The sequence below is a fragment of the Macrotis lagotis genome, chromosome 2 (genome assembly GCF_037893015.1).
Source record: "Macrotis lagotis isolate mMagLag1 chromosome 2, bilby.v1.9.chrom.fasta, whole genome shotgun sequence".
NCBI lineage: Eukaryota > Metazoa > Chordata > Mammalia > Peramelemorphia > Peramelidae > Macrotis > Macrotis lagotis.
The window spans coordinates 205,299,792-205,323,616 of record NC_133659.1 but is presented as its reverse complement, the minus strand read 5'-3'; the positions used below and the strand labels follow the sequence as shown (position 1 = coordinate 205,323,616).

The 23,825-nt window shown below is 38.5% G+C and overlaps 1 protein-coding gene across 3 annotated transcripts in view; it reads left to right on the top strand.

Annotated features, from left to right (window-relative positions):
- TMEM104 (transmembrane protein 104) overlaps positions 1-23,825 on the top strand; it is an 83,585-nt gene that overhangs the window by 5,174 nt on the left and 54,586 nt on the right. For 2 of the 3 annotated variants that reach the window (XM_074224627.1, XM_074224626.1), the window contains exons 4-8: positions 3,597-3,678; positions 4,378-4,477; positions 5,192-5,272; positions 12,931-13,030; positions 13,469-13,577. In XM_074224627.1, coding sequence (XP_074080728.1) covers positions 3,597-3,678; positions 4,378-4,477; positions 5,192-5,272; positions 12,931-13,030; positions 13,469-13,577 — 472 coding nt within the window. The remainder of the gene's footprint in view (positions 1-3,596; positions 3,679-4,377; positions 4,478-5,191; positions 5,273-12,930; positions 13,031-13,468; positions 13,578-23,825) is intronic. The other variant, XM_074224628.1, reaches the window with a different exon arrangement.

Sequence of the window (23,825 nt, the reverse complement as noted above, 5' to 3'; positions counted from 1 at the left end):
ATTGTCTTGTGAAGGACAAGTATTCTGGAAAACTTTTATAAAGAAAATTCATTGTTTATTTAGAGGTGGATAACCTTTTAAGACTAGATAAACATTGAGATTGTAGTATTGATTGATAATTTCATATTCATGTTGCATGGAACACAATGGATCCATGGGGATCATGGCTCCTCTTTTCTATCATTTGTAACTTCAAAATGGTCGGTAGTGCTGGTGATTCTCATAGCATCCTTTTCAACAGTTCAGTCAGTTGGGACAGCTAGGTGGCGCAGTGAATAGAGCACTGGTCATGACGAGGACCTGAGTTCAAGTTAGACCACAGACACGTAATAGTTGCCTAGCTGTGTGACCTTGGGCAAGTCACTTAATTTCATTGCCTTAAATTTTAAAAATAAAAAAAAATAGTTCAGTCAGTAGAGTGCAAAGTCCTATCAGAATCAAGCATTTATTATATGCAAAACACTGTGCAGATGCAATATTTGTTCCCACAGAATTCACAGTCTAATGGGGGAGACAATATGAAAACAGTTTGTATAAAAAAAGATAAACATTGTAAATGGGAGGTAATCTCTAAGGAAGGCACTAACATTGGAAGAACTAGGAAAGTATACTTACAGAAGACTATTTTAGCTAATCTTTCAGAGAGGTAAGGGGATGGCTGGTGATGAGGAGAGAGAGCATGGGAATAACCAACAAAAATGCACAGAGTGGGGATAAATGAAATATCTTGTGTAAGAAATAGCAGGAAGGCTATTGTTCCTGGATCCTAGTGTATATTGGGTTGGGTAACGTGTAAGAAGACTGGAAGGGCAGAAAAGGGCTAGGTTATGTCAGGCTTTCACAGCTAAACAGAGAATTGAATATTTGATCGTGAAGATGAGAGAGAGTTACTAGAGTTTATTGGTCGGGGGACAGGAAGCAAGGGGTGTTGTAGCATGCTCATACCTGTGCTTTAAGAAGGTTACCTTGACAGCTGAATGGAAGGTGGACTTGAATGTTGGAAAACCTGAAGCAAGGAGACCAACATGAAGGCTATTGTAAATACTATAGATGTGAGGCAGTGAGGACCTACCCTAGGATGGTGTCAGTGTGAATAGAAAAAGGGATGTAAGACATTATAAAGATAAGCTAGACAAGATTTGGCAATGATTGGATGGAGGGAAGAGAGTGAGGAATTAAGGATGACATATGTAGGGTTTGGGCCTGCAGGATCAGGAGGATGGTGGGTGTCCTCTATTGTAGATCAATTCAGAAGAGGAGAATTTGGGGAAAAAATGTTTTGCTTTGGACATACTGAATTTAAGATGTCCAATAGGCAGTTGGAGATATGAGACTTAAAGACAGCACAGCAGAGAGTTTGGGGCTGAATCTGAGATCTATCTGAGAATCATCAGCAAAGAGATGATAATTAAATCCATTGGAGCTGATGAGCTCATCAAGGGAAATAGTACACTTTGGGGAGAATACTTACAGTCAGAAGGGTGGAAGGAAGGAAAGAAACATATATTAGGTGTCTACTAAATGCCAAGTATATGCTAAGTGCTTTACAAATTTTTCATTTGATCCTCATGATAATTATCATCCCCATTTTACAGTTGATGAAACTGAGGCAGGCAAGAGGTTAAGCAACTTGCCCAGGAATCTTCATCCCTGTGTGACAGTGATATGGTTCACCTATACCCTTCATAAAGTTTTTAATGAAATTTGTCATGTGAATGAAACAATGGTTATTGAACTCTGGGGGTTGTGGGAAATAGTGGCCTCCAAATGGGAACTTTTATTTTTTACATCTTGCATAACTCATGTTTGAATCTAATCAATGAGTTGTGTTTATGGAGCAGTGAGAAATAATTTTGTTTTAAATGAGTTTGATTTTGTTTTACATTTTATTCTGTTTTTTTAAATTTTTTGATTTTGTTTAATAGATTCTTGGTATCTCATGGAGTCATTAGCTTCTACCGGTTCCAGTCTATTTTTTCAAGGAGGTATTTTCTTCACTTAACTTTTGCATCTCCTTTTCTTTTTGGTCAGTTCTGTTTTTAAAGGAGCTGTCTTTTTCCATTTTCCCAATTGTATTTTTGAAGGAATTATTTCCTTTTTTGCATTTGCTCAATTGTATTTTTAAAGGATTTATTTTCTTCTGTTATTTTTTTTGTTGTGAGATCTTAATTTTTCTCTTGCATTTATTCTCCCAATTTTTCCTGTTGATTTTTTAAAATCCTTTCTGAGCTCTTCTTAGAAGTCTCTCTGGGCTGGAGACCAAATAATTTTCTCCTCTGAAGCTTCACATGTAGCACCCCTTCTGCCCTCTTATTCTGATCTAATGTTTTGTGCTTCCTTATCTCCAAGGTGACTTTCAGTAGACCCTACTTTTCTCTGACCTTTCTTATTCATTTTGGGATTTGTGACCTTTCCCAAGGATCTTGTGTTGGAAGAGGGACTTGCTCACAGACCTTTGGTGTTGAGAACCCTAAAGGCTTAGTTACTGACCTGGGGTCCTTGATGTTAGGAACTCCAGAGGTGGACCTACCAGTAAGGAACAGGCCCTCTCTTTGGACTGTCTAAGCTGGAGATGTCAGCCACATACTCCCTTGTCCTTTTCATGTCCTTAGCATCAAGGAATTCTGGAAATAATCATGATGATGTGGTTGGAATTAGGAAGACCTGGGTTCAAGTCCTACTTGTGATACTTAGTACTTGTATGACCTTGAATCACAACTTTTCTGGTCCTTAGTTTCCTCATCTAGAAAGCAAAAGGTTGGATTTAGCTGATCACTAAGGTTCCTTCCAGCTCTGGATCTGTGATTTCTATGGTATTTTTACTGGCCCCTGATTTCTAGTCTCCAAGAATGTCTTTTCCCTTCTTCCCCATAATCCTTACCAAAAAGAGATTCCTACAATATCATCTTTCTTTCATAGAAAATTTTTCATCACATTCTGGCTTCTCAGCACACTCCTTAGTCTAACAGCCTTTTCTGTTAATATATGTGATAGGAATATTTGCTTATTTTAATATTAATGATATTTACTAGGAGAGTTAAAAAAAGACAATTCAAGAACAACAAAATATTTTCATTTATCCATATCATTTTCTTCATATATATATATATATATATATATACATATATATATATATATATATATTCAAAAGTTGATTACCTTTCCTTATCTTAAGAAGGAAAGATGAGAGCTGCCTTCTATTCTTTCCAGAAGCTGAAACTTTTTATGACTCAACCACCTCTTAGGTTTGCCTCCCAGGCACACTTTCCTTATGTGAATAACTGAGTTGTCCTAACTGTAGCTCTCTTTCCATGATTGGATTCTGCCTCCTCAGCAAACATCCTGTCTTCTTTTGTCTCATCTTCAGTCTGATGGGAGTATATATTAAATGTAAACATTGACATTTAAAGTTATAGGTCTTTTCCTCAGGAAAGATTGTGTCCTGAATGAAAGACAGTTAAAAGAAGGACTCCAAAAAAAGGAAGTGTTTGAGACTAATTGACTTAGATAATACTTAATTTACCTTCTGTACTACTTTTACCATGTTTCATTCTTCCTGTTGGTCATTGGCATTTAACTGTTTGATTTTCTTTTAGCTACATGACCACAACCTTTGTAATGGAAGCCATGGCAGCAGCCAATGCTCAGCTCCGATGGAAGAGGATGGAAAGCCATAAGGTGTGTGTGTGTGTGTGTGTGTGTGTATTTTGGGCAGACATTGTTGTCCTTGGGAGCTCTTCATTGTTTTTCTCTCATGGAAACTATGAAAGCAGTCCAGAATTGCTTCTAGAGCTGAGTCCCAAAGATAAACTTAACCCAGATATATGTAGACCTGAAAAATAGAGTCATTTTTCTGATGTGGCTCTTGGGTTCCAACTGCTTCTACCTCATCATCTCTTTTGGGTTCATTATAGGAACATAGATTTAGAGATGGAAATTATTGGAAACAATATGGCATAATGGATAGTGCTGAACTTTGAGTCATACTATGCCTCTGATACAAGTAAGCTATATAACCATGGGCAAATTTTTTTTTGAGCCAAAGTTTAAGGAGAAGAGTGATATCTATCATATCTCACAATGTTAATAAAAGGCACAAATGAGAGATAACATCAAAAAAGGGCTATTCGTGTTAGTTGTGGCTGCTTTTGTTGTCTTAAGCTTCTTTGATAAGGAATTGTACTATATATTGCTCCTTGGAGTCTGTCTTACCCCTGTCTTTCACTTTAGTGTAGAAGAATTGAGATACTACATGTTATTCAAATAATCCTCTCTACTTCTCCCTCTCTCCATAAACATTCCCTAGGATAATAGGCCCTTAACTATGACTTTTTCCTTGGGGCATTTTCCCATTTCCTCCTTGTCCCTTTTGCCTAGGAAGAAGATGACAATGATGACTCTTCTACAGCTTCTGATAATGATGTTCTCATCCAGGAAAACTATGATCGATCAGAGAAACAGCCCATCTTGTCTGTGCGTAAGTCTCTGGGTTCTGGGAATGCCTTTGTTTCCTTCTTTAGTGTAATTAGAGTTCTAGTTTCCATCATGTGATGAGTGAAGTTTCTTTCTGCTTTTGAAGAGATGCTGATTTGTCAACTTTTCATATATTGTCTGACAAGTGCTTGTGATCCATCTAGGAAATAGAGCAGATCGACCTTTTTCTTCTTCCTTTTATATCCCCCACATTCCCCTTGAGATGTTTTGCTTTGAGTAGATGATGTTGAGAAGTTCTCAGGAGTTGGACAATTGAGGGTTTTATCTCCCAGATTTTTTTCAATTTTGAGAGGTATATGGATGGATAAAACAAAAAGGCAGTTGGAGATACAGGACAGAGTTCTGAGTTGACATTTGAGAATTAATTTCATAGTGAAGATAATTAAAGCTGCAGGAGAAAAAGGGGAGGGGAACAGGTAGAGGGATGGTGGGTGTAAAGGGAAAAATGGAGAATTAGATAAAAGATAAAAATTAGGTAAAATTAGATAAAAGGAGAACCTTATTTAAGCAGTAAGGAGGAGGATAATGACCTTGCAAGATAGATGAAAAATAAGAGAAAAAGGAAAGAGTAGAAAGAAAAATAGGTTTGGGAGCCAAAGGATACCAATTCAGAACCCAATTCTATTGCATGACTCTGGGAAGGAGAAAAAAAACACCAGAGCTAAAACCTCTATCTTCTTTCCCCTTAAAACCACAGAGAGACATGGATCACCTAACATTTTTGAAATTGCTGATCGTGTGGAAATGGGACAAATGGCCTCTATGTTCTTCAATAAAGGTAGTCTAAGGCTTCTATCTCTTCTCAATAACCAGGGGATCTGTAGTTAATCTGAATTTTCCAGGTACTTGTTCCAGTAATCATAGTATTCTTTGGGTTTAGGAGTTTTGTCAGGGCAACAGTTTTAACTCATCCTCACTCCATAAGTAAAGCTGAAGTTTTTTCTGAGAGAAGAATGCTTCCTTGGACTCAGATACTTCATCTTCTTCATGGGTGTTAAATAGGACTTAAAGCAGGAAGAAGAGATATCAATTCTAGACTATATTCTAATCCTTGATTCAGAAATCACAAGATTGTGTGGATTTAAGTCAGGGAGAGACCTTAGACATCAATCCATCATACTTATTTTAAACTATTTTAAGCATGTGAAAACTAAGACCCAGAGAAGTAGATAATGGCCAAGGTGTGCACGTGCATGCACGCGCGCGTGCACACACACACACACACACACACACACACACACAAACACACATAGAGTAAGGGAACCTTCTGGCACTGAGATGCTTCTTCATGAAATCTGCCTTTTACTACCTTCCTTTTTTGCTTGTTTACCTAGGAAACTTATATTTAGTGGCTTAATGACACAGAATGATTTCAAATTCTATTGCAGTTAGAAACATTTTGCCCAGCAGAGGGTGCTACGAACCTATGTACTTTTTGGTCATTGCAACTAGGGTTGCTATAAAAAAATGCAGTTTTAAGGACCTAGGTCTTTTATTTATGGTTAACTTCCTTCACTTTTTTTTAGGTTTTTTTTTTGCAAGGCAATGTGGTTAAGTGGCTTGCCCAAGGCCACACAGCTAGTAATTATTAAGTGTCTGAGGTCGGATTTGAACTCAGGTACTCCTGACTCCAGGGATGGTGCTCTATCCACTGCGCCACCTAGCTTCCCCTAACTTCCCTCACTCTTAAGGTGATTTGACTTAAACTTGAGGATGCCCATTGATTCAGGCCTAGGACAATCCAGAAAAAAGTATTTTGTGCCTGCAACGAAAAACTAAAATATTGTCATTTTTGTCTAAATTTCTCAGTTTATTCCTCTTCCTTATAGTATTAGATGACATTCTCAGTCCATCCCTCTCTCATCATACTACCTAAAAGATTTTCTGCCACTTTCCAGAAGCTAATTGTTCATAGTTCATTTTCCTTTACTCTCTGGAAATAGTTATTTTAGAACTCTCTTTGCTCAATTGTAGTTAGGTTAGGCATATGGAACTAGAAACTTCTGAGCTGGTGTTGAGATTTTCCTTTTTTTTGAAGATGGTGAATTCTGTTCTTCATTAGAATTGTGGTCTGACAGACTACAGTAGGAACATGTAGAAGACCAGACTAGCTTCACCAGTAATTCTTCTGGTAACTATGATTTCATCTGTGTGGCTACTCCTTCCACCATTGCAGATCATAGCTGCTCTAAAACCTAATAAATTATCACAAAGAACTGCGTTTGCTGAAAATTCATCACCCTGTGGCCAACCTTATAATAAGTCTTTTGTAGATTTCTCTAGTTAGATCATTACAAGACCTGTACTTAATCAAAGCTTTTCCAGCTTATGAGAACCCACTAGGCCTTGTGTTCTACTGACCTAACCCAGGAAAACTTCAATATCCCAATGAAATGTTAGACTAGTACTTTATTGGAGGTTCACAAATAATGTTTTTTTTCCAATATCATTCTAAATAGTTCTGCTCAGTCCTCATTTCTCAGTACTTTTACTTTCTAAGTCCTATTTCTCCCCTGTTCTCCTTCTCAAAGGCTTTACCTCTGGAAGATGCACACTGAATTCTCTTCTATACTCAGTTTTCTCTTTAAGTTAAATAAATCCAGGTAGAGAATTTTAAGGATCTCACAAATTTATTTCTTAATTTCTTTAATTTAGTATTTATTCTCATTTTGCACAAATTTTTTTTATATGTTAATAAAATATTTTTGTTTAAAGAGTAAACAAAATACCCCCTCCCCCCATAAATATAGACTCGCTTGAGTGATAAAGTAAAGGGGAGAGAAAAAAATTAAAATAAAAAAAATAATAGTAATAATTGTAGGTATGGCCAGGTGGCGCAATGGACGGAGCACCAGCCCTGAAGCTATGAGCACCTGAGCCCACATCCGGCCCTGTACACCCAACAGTCACCCAACCATGTGACATGCAAGCCACCTGAACCCCACTGTCCTGCAAAAAACAAGAAAAAAGAAAAGACCCCAAATAAAATAAGATAGTAATAATAGTAGGGGTGGCTGGGTGGCAGACAGAGCATTAGCCCTTGAGCCAGGAGCACCCGGGTCCAAATCCGGCCTCAGACACCCAACGATCACCCTGCTGTGCGGCCCCAGGCAGGCCAGCCAGCCCCATTTGCCCTGCACCCCCCCAAAAAAAATAATAATAATAAAAAATGTGCTTGAGTCTTTGTTCCAACACCAACAACTCTGTTGCGGGTGGATCACATTCTTTATGATAAGTCCATCACAAAAGTTACTTCTATATTTTTCCACCATTGCCATTGTTGATCACAACTCCCTCCAGTACCATGTTATTTTCTCTCTCCTTTCACTCTGACTCTGCTGTAGGGTAGCTGAGTGGTTCAGCAGACAGATCCGCGGCTCTGGGGCCAAGAGGCCCCGAGCCCCCATACCACCCCTTAGGCCCAGCATCCACCTGGCCCTATGGTCCCAGACAGGCCTTCCAATCCCAGCCCCTTGCAAGAAGTAAAAAAGAAAATGTGTTATATCTGACCACTCTTTCCCCATGGTCCATCCTCTCCTCCATCACTCACATCCCCCCCCCTTCCCCCTGTCCCCCCCTCCTTCTTACTCCAGATATCTATACCCCATTGAGTATATATGCTGTTTCCTCTCCTAGCCACCTCTGATGAGAGCGAAGATTCCCTCATTCCCCCTTGCCTTCCGCCCTTCCATATCATTGCAGTAGCTCATTGTAATAAAGAAAAATTTTATTATATAACATATCTTGGCCTATTCCCCTCTCCTTTTTCTTTCTCCCATTACATTTCCCTTTTTTCTATTGACTCCATTTTTACACCATATATTATCTTCAAATTCAGCTTTCTCCTGTGCTTCAACTATAAAAGCTCTCTCTACCTGCTCTATTAACTGAGAAGGTTCATATGAGTATTATCAGTGTCATTTTTCTATGCAGGAATACATGCAGTTCTTCATCAAGTCCCTCATATTTTTCCCTTCTCCTCCAATCTCTATGTTTCACCTGAGTCCTGTATCTGAAGATCAAACCTTCTGTTCAGCTCTGGCCATTCCAACAGGAACATTTGAAATTCCTTTGGTTCATTGAAAGTCCATCTTTTTCCCTGGAAAAGGACGTTCATTTTTGCTGGGTAGTTGATTCTCGGTTGCATTCTAAGTTCTTTTGCCTTCTGGTATATTATATTCCAAGCCCTATGAGCTTTTAATGTAGTTGCTAAGTCCTATGTGATACTGACTGCAGCTCCACGATATTTGAACTGTGTCCTTCTGGCTGCTTGTAATATTTTCTCTTTGACTTGGGAGTTCTGGAACTTGGCTATAATATTCCTAGGGGTTGGTTTTTTGGGATCTCTTTCTCGGGGGGATCAGTGGATTCTCTCCATTTCTATTTTGCTCTCTGCTTCTAGAATATCAGGGCAATTTTCCTGTAGTAATTTTTTGAAAATGTCAAGGCTCTTTTCCTGATCATGACTTTCAGGTATTCCAATAATTTTTAAATTATCTTTCATACATCTGTTTTCCATATCAGTTGTTTTTTTAATGAGATGTTTCACATTTTCTTCTAATTTTTCATTTTTTTGGTTTTGAAGTATTGAGTCCTGATTTCTCGTAAATTCATCCATCTCCCTGAGTTCTATTCTTTGTCTGAAGGATTTGTTTTCCTCAGAGAGTTTTCTTATCTCTTTTTCCATCTGGCCAATTCTGCTTTTTAAAACATTCTTCTCCTCCATAATTTTTTGAACTGTTTTATCTATTTGACCTAAATTTTCTTCAGCTTTTTTTTTTGGATTTCCTTGACTAGGTTGCTGACTTCATTTTCATGTTTTTTCCTGCATCTTCCTCATTTCTTTTCCCAGTTTTTCTTCTAACTCCCTCATTTGATTTTCAGAGTCTTTTTTGAGCTCTGTCATAGCCTGAGCCCAATTTCTGTTTTTCTTGGAGTCTTTAGATGCAGGAGTTTGTGCTTCCTCCTCTTCAGACTGAGTATTTTGATCCTTCTTGGGCTCATGCAAAATATTTCTCAATGGTGTTCCTCTTTTTTCCTCTGTTTGCTCCTTCTCCTAGCCTAAGCCTGTTTTTGGGGTGCTTCCTGAGCTTTTGGGACACTCCCACAAGGGTCTCAGTGTGTGAGGTTCTGTCCTCCCTCCTGGTCTGTGAATGACCATATGTGCCCCCCTCTGCCACGGGGCTGAGGTGAAGGGGGCCCCTGCTGTTCTATGGGGGGCCTAGACTGCGATCAGGATCTGAATGTGGTCAGAGCCCCAGAGTCCTGTTCCAGGGGCAGAGCTCGGCAGTCTCTCTTCACTCCTCTCCCTAGGTTCAATAGGATCAAGCCCTGGGGGCTCCTGCTTACCAGCTCCTCCTGCTTCTGTTTCCTGGAACTCTCTCTGTGTGCCCTGAGGGCTGGGCTTCACGGCGGCTGGCTCTGGCAGAGGTCCCCTGCTGTTCCCCCAATTTGTGTCCCGTGCTCCCCAGGGCGTAGCTCAGGAAGTTCCCTGCTGCTGTGAGCTTTGGCTCCCAGGGCCCCGGGGCTGCCTCCAGGAGGCTGAAGTTCTTTTGCTCTGGTGGGCTGCCCCTCCAACCCCAGGGAGCAGAGCTTTTCTGTTCTTTTCCAGGTTACCTTGAGTAGGAGAACTGCCTCACTGGGTCCTTCTGTGGGTTCTGTCTCTTGAAAATTTTGAGTCCTTAGCTTATGAGTTTTATGAGAGAGCGACACAATCTGCTCTTGTTGCCATCTTGGCTCCGCCCCCTCCTTAATTTCTTTTTAATACTTAATTTTTTTGAACCTTAAGTGCCCAAATACCAGTGCTTTTTATATGAACTAGTGTATGTTCTATGATATATGAGTAAACGATTCATAGGAATAATCTTTGGAAACTCCTTTCTTTTTTAACTATAATTCATGATTTTTAGTTGGGTTCCTATATTTTCCCTTAAGAGGGTTTGCCTCCCTCAATTAGAAAGTATTAGACTTTAGGAAATTCCAGCTTCATTCCATGTAATCAGAAATTCTGGGCTTTTCCTCATTTGGCCTTTTAACAGGAAATAATTGATCCTTTTGTTTAGTATCCTATAAATGAAATTATTGTTCAGGATGTTTGGTAGCAATTTATAAAGAGAATTGATGTTCTAGTAGCTTGGTGGAGGGAATGGAGGGAGAGTTTTCTTTTCCCTGAGAGTATTGATATCTGAATAGAAAATCAAGCTGAGAACAGACTGTACTTGTTGCCTCAGGCCTGAGTGACCAGAAGACAATAGGAACCTTGTGGGTTTGGACAATTAACCTGCCCTGTCACTGTTGCCCTTCTGATGCCTTTCAAGAGACGTGCCTTCATAGCCATTATTCATTCACCTTCCCAGTGATGGAGTATAGTGCTGACTTCCAATAGTCACTCCAGAGCTAGTGTGCCCTGAACTTTCCCTTGGGAATCCTAAAGATGACAGTCTAAAACAACTGTCTTTTCTTTTTTGTCCTCTCTTTAGAGAAAGCAACACGGTGAAAAGAGGGCTATTGAAAATGTTCAGAAATCAATCTGGATAAAACAGCTTGAAGTTCATTCTTTGAGAATGTATCTTAAATGTTTACCTTATGTATTTTTAACTCTTGTTAACTTATATTTTCACTCTTGGTCATTTATTTTCCAGAACATCTTCCTTTTTACAGCTATCATTCTATGAGGTAGCTTAGCACAGTGTCTGACACATAGGTGGTATTTAATAAATGTTTATTGATTGATAGATCTCACTGTTTTACAAGTTAAGTCACTTGTTTAAGGATCCACAGTTGTGGGACCATTTGGAGAACCCAGGTTTTCAAAGTCCCACTTAAGTAGTCTTTTCATCACATGGTAGTACAACAGCATAAAAAGCCTAAGACCCATGAGACCAGGGTTCTAATCCCAGCTCTTAACTCTAGTTGACTGTAGCTTTTCTCTAGGCTTCAGTTTTTTTATTTTTAAGATGAAAGGGTTGAACTAGCTGATCTAAGAGCCACCTTTCAGTCCTTAACATTCTAGTTATACTGTGTTGTATTCCCTTTTAACCTGAAATTTGTGAACTTTTAAAAAATTAATATTTTAATAACTATTTCAATACAATTAATTTCCTTTTGTAATCCTATTTTATTTTATGCATTTAAAAACATTTTCCTGAGGAGTCCATAGACTTCACTAAGACTGTCAAAAGTGTCCATGATACCTTAAAGCTTAAGAACCCTCTTATTAGACCCTAATCAAGATATTTGGCTACTGGAATAACTCTCCACATTGCTCGCTGTGAAGTTCCAAGCTATCCCAAATGTTTTTTTTTTTAAAAGAATTGTTTTCTCAATTCCTTATTTTTTTCTCCAGCATTACCTGTCCTTTGTTTTCTTTGCATTTTCTCTCTCTTCTTCTTCTTTCCCCTCCTTCCCCTTCCTCTTGATTAATTGGCAAATTCTGAGATTGAATTTGAACACCAGGGCTGGTGCTCTATCCATTTCACCATCTAGCTGCCCCTGGATTAGTTTTAGAGTGAAGCATTTCTTGAATTTTTAAGTTTTTAAATTTCTTCTCCCTTACTACTTACTGGTTTGAGCAAGAATGAATATTTTCTTATTAGCTCTTCTTTGGCTTCAGAATTCCACAGGAAAGATTCCTAACCCCAGCCTTGTGACTACAGCATAGTTTTCTGAAGTTGCATTTCTGATTTTGATAGTTGACATTGCTTTTTCACCTTCTGTCCTTGCTTTCCAAAGTAGCCCATCCTAATCTTGAAGACCTTCACCAATTTCTAGGCTACTCTTAAGCATACTTCCCCTACACCCTGCCTGATAGACATTGTTTGATTTGAGAACTGCCCCCAATTATGCAGCTCTCATCTTTCTAGTGAGATTACTAGATTTTAGGACAGAGGACTATTACCAGTATTTATCTCAGTTTGAGAAATGAGTAGAAGAAACAAAGAAGATATAGACATTTTGTTTAACTTAAGCTAATTCTCATCTTTGAGTTTTTCCTGTTCTAGTACATCATTTGAAACATGAAAAGAATTTCCTTTAGAAGTAGAAGAGAAGGGCAGCTAGGTGGCGCGGTGGATAGAGCACCTGCCCTGAAGTCAGGAGGACCTGAGTTCAAATTCATCTTCAGACACTTAATAATTACCTAGCTGTGTGACTTTGGGCAAGTCACTTAATCTTATCACCTTGCCAAAAAAAAAAGTAAATGAGAAAATTTTAGAGATGTGATTCATATTAACTAAATTTGGGGGAAAAAAAGAAGTAAATGGAATGTTGGAGATTCCTAGTTAGGTATCAGATCGGACAAGAAGATTTTAAGGTCCTTTCTAACTCTGAGATTCTCTGACTTGAAGGTTAAAAACTGAGCTCTTTTAAAACTTTATATATAAAGATCTCAGGCTTATTGACTGATTTAACTTTTTTTTTTTTTTTGGTCACTTTCAGTGGGAGTCAACTTGTTCTATTTTTGTATCATCATCTACCTTTATGGGGACCTAGCTATCTATGCTGCTGCTGTGCCCTTATCACTTATGCAAGTGACCTGGTGAGTGCCTTGCCTTCTGCCCATTATTCTTATAGCCACCTGGTACCCTCTGTTAGCCAGTGAACCCAAAATTAACTCAGGATTGACAGGATAGAAGCAAAATGCCAAACAATTCATTCTGAGGAATTCTATTACTTACAGCTCCTTTGCAGTTTTGCTTTGTTTAGGTCATCCCTTTCTCCTTAGTCTCAATGGGACGTAGTTATGTCCTCTTCCTTATTGTAAAACTATCAGAGCTGATAATAGATTTCTGGGTCTTTGGAGAAAGATTCAATAGGAATACACTATGTATTAAGAAGTTTGTCTCCTAAACTTGTCTCCACCAGTTAATCAGGTAAAGAAACTCTTAACCTGGTAGATACATCATCCATTTTCTCCAAACCATGTAATGAAATACACAGTGAAGGGAGGAGATTGCCATTATATTCTTTTTACCAGCAGTGCCACTGGCAATCATTCCTGTGATGTGGAAGTCAGCACCAGGTACAATGACACAGATGTGTGTTGGGGCCCCATCAGACGAATTGATGCCTATCGCATCTATCTGGTAAGTGCTTTTATTGATTATTCTACATCAAACAACTGGGTCTTATGGAGAGGGAATTACCTTGGAAATATCTGAGGTGTTTGAATGCCTTAAATTTCTCCTAAAATTCCCCATATAACAGGGTTCCCACAAACTTATGCCATACATATTCACTTGATGATACAAATGGTTCTGCTAAATAAATGATTGCCCTAGAGCATCTTGGTGACAAAGACTCTTTGGTGCATTGTACTCAATCTTTTAGCTAACTCCAGGGTCTAATGTACTTGGTTCATAGAGTTTGGGAAATTATTTAGCAAAAGACCTTTAGGGTAGAGGATTTCATTTTCTAGGAATTTTTTTTTTAAATTCCATCATACCCCATGATAGTGGATAGCCAAGGGACCACAGGTAGATATTGGGGTTTCAGAGTTGAAATGATTTGTCTTATCCTTAACCCTGTGTCCTGGCCATCATCAGACAGGCTCTCCAGGCATATTGCCTGTCTCTCAATCCTTCCTTTGTCCTTTCTGACAAATAGAATTAATCTTTAGCCTCTCCGTGATTGCTTTGTACCATAAGACAGGAGGAAAAGACTGAACTACATATGAGCTGTGCTTTGTTAATAAGATTCAAAACCAGTGGCAGTTATTTATCTCTGTTTCCTTTGTGAATGACACTAAGAAATATTTCTCTTTAATTTTTGCAGCATCTCATCTATTAATATTCTTTGCTGTTTCTTGGTACTCTTTGCCTTTGACACAGATTTAGATATACTAGGTGCCATGCTGACTTGATATATGACTACTTATTTGAACTACAATGTAGGGAAAGAGAGCTGAGACTTCAGAGGAATTAGCAACTTGACTTAGAAACCCTTGAACTAAAAGAGGGATCATTGGCTCAAGCAAGCTCTGCCCAAGTGTAACTGAGCCTCTATTACCTTTCCAGTTCCCCACCCCATATTTAAAGGCATAATTCTATTAATAAATCATTGGTGGACCTTGCTTTGCTATCTCCATTTCTGGAGCAGCAGCATGACCTGATTTGGGTCTAGGATTTTGTTTTTCAGTTGAATTGTGACATTTTGGGTCTGGTGAGAATTTGGTGCTAAGATAATAATTGATATTCCCTTTTATACTTTTTTCCTTTTGCTTCCTGATATTATGAGTGGGCAGAATCACCCCAACAGAGCAGCAGGGAGAGTAACCACGTTAGCAGCACAGCTGAGGCTCTGTTATGCTATTATCCCAAACACATCCTGCAGTGCATTTCACAAAATGCTGTCTTGATTGATAAAATTAGCAAAGGCATTAGTAACTGTAAGGGCCTATTGCAAAGCCATCTGGAGCTCTTAACTGGTGTAGACTTGTGGAAGAGTTGGTAAGAAAAGGATCTAGGAGCACATCATTGAAATCAAAATATATCGAGGACAAAGAAACAATAGGAGCACCTTAGAAGAGTTTTTTCCCATAATTGCTTCACTATATGGAGTGAGACCACTTAGTTGTCCTCTTCTCTCCCCCATATTACCCTTTTTGAATAAATCCATATGTAAGAACCCCAAGAGTATTGACTAATGTCACTTTCCTAGTCAATTATTTAGAAGTGATATTGTTGCCATATTAAATTGCTCCCTTGCTTATTCTTATTAACCTTCCTCATGATGGATGTCTCCTTCCCTGAATCTCAATAACTTTTTGACCAAGACAGAAGGAGCTCTTCAGGAAAGCAGAACTCATTAATTATTGCCTGCATCTTCTAGAAATTGCACCTATAACTCATGAGGATAATTAATATTAGTGCCTGCAAAAAAAATTTATTTTTAAACGAAGTTTGGTGGTGGAAGGAAGCAAAAGATATTGTCTGCTTCTTTTCCCTATTGCCTAGGTTCTCTTCTTGGAGATTCCCCTAAGTATTTTGATGTGATCCCCCCCCCCCCCCCCATCTTCTGGTCAATATTAGGAAAGCTAATGTGAATGAACAAAGCTGCTGAATGTTTGTACATTTTTAGAAATTGCTTTATAGCTTTGGTGGAAGTTTCCAAAGATGTTGAAAGTATAAAGCCTAACCCCAATCTGTTCTATCTTTTGTTAGCAGAAGTTTTAAGTTGCCTTCTTTGGCACTGGCTTTCTATGTCACATCTGTGACGTCTGTCTGAACTCTAACTTCCTTTCCTACCAGGTATATCCCAACAGGGTTTATAAAGTAAATGGAGCTCTGTGGTCAGAAGGTTCAAGTAGCATTAAATAGCTTCTCTTGATTATGGGACAAGAGTGATATGGCCTATATACCCCCAGTCTCTCAAGGACAAAGAAATAACTATTTCCTTTGAGGACTGCTGCTGACTTTAAATTCTTGGATATTCTAATTTTTAGGAAAACAGTACAAATTAGTAAGAAAATTCATTTTAATCATGTCCAAATTATATAATTCTATATAAACTTTTGCTCCCAGGTTAACCAGAACTTATTCTTCTGGTCTCTTCTGGATGAGTCCTTCCTTTCAAAAAAAAAAAAAAAATGCTTTTTTTAGAGTCTGGTGATAGTCATTGCTTAGTATTGCAATTCGAGGATAAAAGTTTTGTGGACATAAGGACTCAAAAAAATTACATTTGTTCTTTTGTCCCAAAGGTCCTCTAAAAATGGCATCTGTTATTTTCTGGAACTACATTTAAGACTTCCACCCAGAGTATTAAGATCCTCTCGACAGAAATCTGCTCTATGGCTCCTTGATTGCTATTAACTAAAAGTAGCTCATCTGAAATGCTACAACTTCTAGAGGTTTTCAGTATTTTTTCCAGTTCTACACAGGGCATCATCCCTTTGCTCTTAGACCTGCTAATCATTTGACCTTTGTGCTTTAAAAATGGAGGCTTCCAGGGTACTATTGAGTGCTATGGGATTCTTAAGCTGAAATGTGATATGTTGGTCTTTTACATTTGTGTTTCCTGGTGGATCTGATATGAGTCAGTTTCTCCCTCTTAGAGTAGCCATCAGACAAGGATGCTGTGATGTCAAAGGGTTCATGAGTCATTTGAGTGCTTCCACTTTAAAGGGCATACTAGAATGCCAGCCACAGCTGGAATCAACAGCAGTACAGGCCCCATAATTACTGCCAGTGCGAATTATCAGTCAAGATTGAGATTTGAAATCTTGACTTCTTATGGCCCTACTAACCTAACTTAATCTCTTCCTCATGGTTTAAATGGATAAGTAGTAAATGTTACATTTTTTCCAAATGGACAGACTTGTCTCTAAACTTGGGAAAGAGTTTGAGGAGTTTATTATTATGATACCTTTGACTTCATTGAACAAAAAAATGTCAGGTTTGTATGTCATTGATGCTATAGAGTAGCAAAAGCTTTCTCAGACTGCCCTGAGTACTTTCATAATAAGACAGATATCATTTCACTTTGGTCCAAGACAGTGCTAAGTAATTTCATTCTTATATCTCCATTGTTACCTTTTCTCTTCATTCCATCCCCTACGTAGGATCATGCCTTCCTCACAGGGAGTGCCAATGAGAACTCCTATAAAAACCTGTAGGGGTAAGTGGGGACTCTCTAGGTACTTCAAGCTCATCACCATTGGAAAAAGTTGTGGTATCCAACACTTAAAGGTGAACAGATGCTGCTAGATCATAGGCAGCACAGTGGGTACAAGCCAAGAAGAGCTGGGAGCACAGATGGCAAAGCGGAGCTTAGCTTGGTTGGAAACCTGATTGTAAAGTGAAAGCAATGAGTGGGGTGCATTTATTGGCTCTCTTTGAGAAGGGACAAGGTCACTCTCAGATTGCCATGCTTCTTAGAACTATGGAAATAGTCAGGGCAATCCTGAAGTCATGGGAAACAGAATACTCAGGTTTACAGAGTTTAGTCTTCCAGTGCTGAGGTACAGCCTTTGCCCATTTGTTACCTGCAGCCCTTCTCTGGGCCAGATGGCCATTCCTTAAGTAGTTAGGAATGAGGTATCTGAGTTTGGGATAGGAGTGTGAAAGAAGCATGGAAGTTTGTCTTTAATCAGAGAATTCATGGTTATGGTAGAATGTTAAACCTGGGGTCCTTTTGTGTCCTCATTGGTTTTTCTTCATGAAAAGCCTCATGCTGTCTCTTTGTACCATGAGCCCTTCCATGCATAAAAATACCTAGATAAAATGCCTTCCACAAAATATTAATAACAGATGAAACATATGAATAATTTTTTAGAAAATATTCCCTAGAAATGGTATTATTTGAATACAAATGATCTTTTTTTTGAGGGGAAGGGGCTTGTGATCTCAGAACAGTGCTCATTTCTGAGCTTAGAGATTTTTCCTTCCCTTAAGGACTTGCTTTACCCAGCTAAGAATCTCAGTCCTTATGGTCCTCGGAGATGGCATATAGCTAACTTCTGCTGCTAGGATGTAAGATTTGGTCAGTAAGGATGGTATCAGTGCAGTAATGTTTGTATAGTCTGCTCATCCACATGATTGATTTCTTCCCTTCCACTGCCTGACCTATACCTCCTGAACAGTGAAATGGACTTTTTGGACTTAGTGCAATCCTGCTTGGAATGAAACATGTCTTCCAAGGACATTTGCCTTCCCCTTATACTGCTAGGAAGAATGCTTCTCCCTGCGCACTCTGTCTTAGCCACTGTGCCCTGGGGCTATGGCATCTGCTTATAAGTGGGTCACAGCTGCCTTCAATAGAATATTACAAATTTTGGGGCAGAAGGGGTCCTAGAGACCTTTACAACCAGTGAAGAAGAATGAGACAAGCAACAGGTTTTCAGAAGGTGTGCAAGGTAAAAGTGATTTCAGTGGAGATGGGAAATCAATGAAATGAGGCCAAGTTAGGTGAAACTAAGTCCACACATAGAGCTAGCTAGGAAACTTATAGGTGGGATATGGTTAGTCTGGTATCAAAGCTTCAGATAGGAGAGACTTGTTCTTTAGTTTGAAACCAAGGCCCTTTACTTACCAATCTGTGGACCCTAGTAGGAATTAAGTGGCTTGCCCAAGGCCACACAGCTAGGTAATTATTAAGTGTCTGAGACCGGATTTGAACCCAGGTACTCCTGACTCCAAGGCTGGTACTTTATCCACTAGGACACCAAGCCGCCCCAATTGTTTCCTCTTTGATCTAGCAATTCTTATGCTTAAAATCCTTTAGGCTTGATCTTAAGTGATTCACTTTTGTTGTAGGATTGGTTTTTTCAAGGCAGTGGAGTTAAATGACTTGCCCAAGGTCTCAGGTTATTATTAAGTGTCAAGGGCTGGATTTGAACTCTTGTTCTCTTGACTCCAGCACGGGTTACTCTATCCACTTCACCACCTAGCTGCCTTTCAGGAGTATATTTTCTTAAACAGAAAATTTGCAGTGAGAGGAAACTTCATGATGAACTGGAAGTCATTACTAACAGAGTCTGAAGCAGAGAAATTAATGTGTCTTGCATTGCCCCTCAACCCCTCTTCTTTGCCTTTTGTCAATGCATGTACCTTTAATTCTTTGTCAGCTACTCAGAAAAATCCTAATAGAAGAAAAGGAGGGTGAAAATGGAAGATACAACTGTTCAGACTTTGTGAACTATAGTTTGGACTCTCTGGGGATTTTTATTTTTGGTAGCTTTTTAGTCTCTGATTATTTTGTTTCCTGCCAACCATAAGGTTCAAGCATATCATTATGAGCATCTGGACTGGTATACTGATCCAAAATGCAACTTGCCATCAGATTGACTGAATCCTGAACACCTTTCTTTCCATGAGACTGGATCTAAGGGAGAAGTTTTCCTGCAGTATACTAACATACTCACCTGCTAACCAAAAATGTAAAGCTGTATCTCCAAGCACCAACATGAATTTGAATTGAAGTGGCTGGTTTTGAAGAATTTAGCTGGTGTTCCCTCTGTGGGGGGCAGGAGCACATGTATCAGTAGCAGGGACAGGACTCTGTTTTGTTTTGTTGGGGTTTTTTTGGCTAATAGCTTTCTTCGTAGTGAAAAGAATGATTTCTTGTTAGCTTCCCCCCCCCTTTCCTTTTTTTCCTGCCCATTTCTAAATAAAGTCCAGATTACCTTGTCACTCATTCTGAACCCTAGAATCTATTATGAACTTTTGCCAAAGGATTCTGTGAATTTACTGTGGGTGAAAGACTTGACTCCTCTAGTGATTGTTGGTGGACTACTCTTATTTTTCTCTGATGCTTTATGTCCAGTAGGTACTGACTCAATCTTAAATATGAGTATGTGTCTACCTGCTGGCACAGGCCACTGCTGTTTCTCCATCCTAAGCTACAGTGTTCCCTTTTCGACTTGTTTGAGATGCTTTTTCAAGATTTCTCTGTTTTTATTTTTTTTAATACAGCTTTCAGTAGCATAGGTTTTGTTTATTGGCAGTAAACTTGCTTTCCATCAATTTTCCACACTTGTCCTGACTCTAAACTGACTGATACCTTGTGTTTAATCCAGAGAAAAGCATACATTTCATCAGATTTATCCACCTTTGCCTCAGTCTGGTGGGGTTACTTGACCTCTTCTGGGCTTGAAGACATTCCACTAGCAAAGAAGGTGAATTTCAAACTTAAAAAAATAAAAATTTTGTGGTTTTTGTTGTTAGAAAACAGTTCTTTGCTTTATAAATGGATTCGTGGTTTCCTTGAATATCTAAAATTATAATTTTTTTAAAGCTTAATTTTTATAAAATTCTTCCAGTTTAAATCTATTGTATAAAAAAGGGAGATGAAATTGTGGTTTTTGTTTTGGGGTAGATCTTTCTGACAAATGTCTAAAATAAGCAAAGTTTTACCTCTCAGAGTTGAAAAAAAGCCAAAACAGGATTGGGATTATGACCTCTTCTAAAGTCCACCCAAGAATTATTAGTGTAGGTGTAGCAAAGCCAGGAAAGCAATATGAAGTTTGTTATATATACCCACCACACATGGACAGACCAATTTAGTTGATCTGCCTCCAAATTTCTCTCTATGGGGAATGTTCATCCCTGCTGGGAACCTTCTGTATCATGTTTTTCCAGGACCCTTTTTACTTTTCAGTCTTACTCTGAGCTTCTCCCACTGAACAAACCAGGCAATCAGGAATGAAACCCAGGATTTCTGTCTTTAGCTATTACTGATTTCTAACCCATACCTTTTTCCCACAGTGATAACAGGTCATCCCCCCCCCCTTTCCCCCACTTTATTCTTAACAACTTTTCCCCCCAAACACTAAAAACCTGAACCATTCTTGTGGTCAAAAATTTTCTTTGTTCTTTGGAAATCTCATTTCTAGGCATGAAGCTAAACTTGATTTCTCATACCTAAAGCTCACTCTAGCCTCATAGTTCTTGTTCTGAGTACATTTATTCCTGATCTACAGAGCTTAAAAATTTTGTTCTTTATTGAACTATATCCTCAAATTGTATAAAATAGAAAGACATTGTGATTGAAGAGCTTTCCAGGGTCCTGGTGGTATTAAGTTAAAGACAAAGTTTATTTTCAAATAAGACCTGAATGCTTATATTTTACTGGTGTTTACATCCTTTTCAACTTGAAGTGCTTTCCCATTAGGTTATGGTACATAAATATAAATTGCTAAATGAAAATAACCTATGTGAAAAATGCTTTGAAGCCATGAGGCACTAAATCAGTCAATAAATGTTTATTTAGTGTTTACTATGTATGTGCCAAGCACCATGTTGAGCACTGGCCACATCATCCATATTTTGGTTAAATATATTCCAACTTTACTAGACCAGGGACAATATTTTGTTAAGTGTTTTGCACATGATAGTTATATAATGAATGTCCAATTTAGGCAGTTGAGGAAATGTCAAAGAAAGGGTTTGCAAATGACAGGAAAATACATTGGATAAACTTGGGAGCATTTAGCCATCCCAGCATTTGGGTGTGTGTTTATAATAATTTATTAATTAGGGTAAGCATAGGATTCAGAAGATTGGCTTGTGAAATCCAAGACCATTTTAATAACCCTTTAAGCATATGAATTGATATTGCACAGGGTGATGCTGAATAAATGTTCTGTGTTTCTGTTAAACATGAAATAGAACAAGCATAAACTGCAGCAAGGTAGATTTAGCTAACAACATTTGTCCATAAAAACTTTTGCAAATGAGATACATAACACTCTGGAGATGATTAGGTATAAAACTATAGCAAAGTAGATGATTGACAAGTTTTTCTATTTCCAATTGTAAATAAATAAACTGAGACACAAAGAACTTGCATGCCTTCCCATCGACTTTGTTAGAGTGAAACTTTGACACTTAGGCAGCTATCAAAGCATGCTACCCCTCCTTCCCCCCACAGAGAGACTTCTTCGATATGAATAGGCATCACCCACAGCGAATTTTATTCAGGAGCAAAGTAATGATCAGGAACTTGTTGTACCATATGCAATAAACTAATCCCAAGAGAGAAGAAAGTAGCCCAAAATTCAGAAGTTATTTTAAGTCTTCTCTTGACATGAGGCAGACAGCTCTGATGTAGGAATTTTCCCATTAGCAAATATTTGACAAAGGTTGACTTATGGCTAATAGAGGAACCCTTACCAAAAGGATCGGGGTATGGAGGATGGAGACATTTCAAAAGATCAAGTCAACCAGGACTAGAGCTTGAGCCCACTGAAAAAGTATCTCACTGGGTCTTCTAATAGGGAACTGATAGGTTGGATAAGTGTAATTTCTTAAAATTTAATCTGATGGGAATTGTTAATAAGCCAATCTAAACTAAGGGGGAACTAAAATGTTTCCCCTCCTTTCCTACCTCCAAGGTTATTTGGTGCTGGAAAAGAATCCTATTCTGTTCTTCCGTATCTATTTCGAGGTCAGACGTCACCCTGAAAGGGGTGGAGTTAGCATTGGCTCTGCAGTTTTTCTCTGCAGGGATTCTGTATTTTGGGCACCTGACTTCTCTCCTTCCCCTCAAATCCAAGCATTCCCACCACTTTCTGCTTTCCCTGGGGAAATGCAATTAGGAAATTGGGAGTGAAGGAAGGTGAGAGGTCAAGGAGCCCACTGAAGTGATTACTTAACTAAATGAACATGCCATAAATAATGTGACTATAAAAAATTAGATAGTAGTGAGGGAAATTGCAGGTTTACATTTTCCCTTCCTGAAAGAATAATTCAAGAAATATATTTATGCTGTCAAAACATGAGCGTGCTTTTGGCAGTGGAACTAAGTCTCCAGGTGCCAAAGCCCATAGTGCCGGCTTACAGTGACTTTTGTTCACAGTCTTGGAGGCATCTGGTTTATTTCATTCTAAACAGAGAAACAGGTTGAGGGGAGGGGGTTGTGATAGTGGTTTTTCCAAGTGAATTTGGTTAAGTGCCAAGTTGACAGTTCTGAGACTCTAAGCCCTCTGTTTTCTCACAACACAGAAGGTAAAAGTGTTCTTAGAAGCAAGTAATCTTTGTTCCCTTGACATTTCAATTTTCTCTTAGAAAAACTTGAGTTGTAAGTTTATTTTTACTGCTATAACTGACTCCCTTTTCCTTGGGATTTGTGGCCACAACACAGTGATGTCCTGACACAAAGGAGGGCTAAAATAATTACCCATCTACCCCAACATCCCTACTTTGTAATTTCCTTAAGGACCAGGACTATCACTTTATCTTTGTATCTTCAGTGCCTAGTGTATTATCTTTAGCATAGCAGATGAAGTATAAGAACATATTGAATTGACATTAAGCCTAGATAATGTAAAAGAGATGATGTTGACTATTTAGAGAGATATTTCTTTTTTTAAAATACATTTTTATTGATGTCTTTTATTTTCACACTTTCCATATTCACATTTCCCTCTTTATCCCTCTTCCCAAAGAATTTGTCATTCTTTATGACAAATAATTTTTTAATTTTAAAGAAGAAAAAAAGGGGGGGTTCAGCAAAACTGATAAATTGAAAAAAAAAAAGTCTGATACTTGCTTTTGGATCCTCATCCTCCTCTGCCCCTCAGCTTTTCAAAGGGGTCAAGGGAGGTGCCTTTTCAGCTCTCTTCTTTGGGATCAAATGCATTCTTTATAATTTTGCAACATTGATTTTCATTGTTTTAGTCATTTTTCTGACTCTTCTCACTTCACTTTCCAACAATTTATGTAAGTCTTTTCATGGCTATAGGGAAATTTCAAAATTGAGAGAGCAATGCCCTTTACAGTTAAAGTACAAGTCCAAAGTTTTTCTGGCATTGTAAGTGTCTCATAAACATAGTTAGAGATATTGATGGGTTCTCTGAACTGAAGTGAACCAGGGAGATGATTACTTCACACATTAGT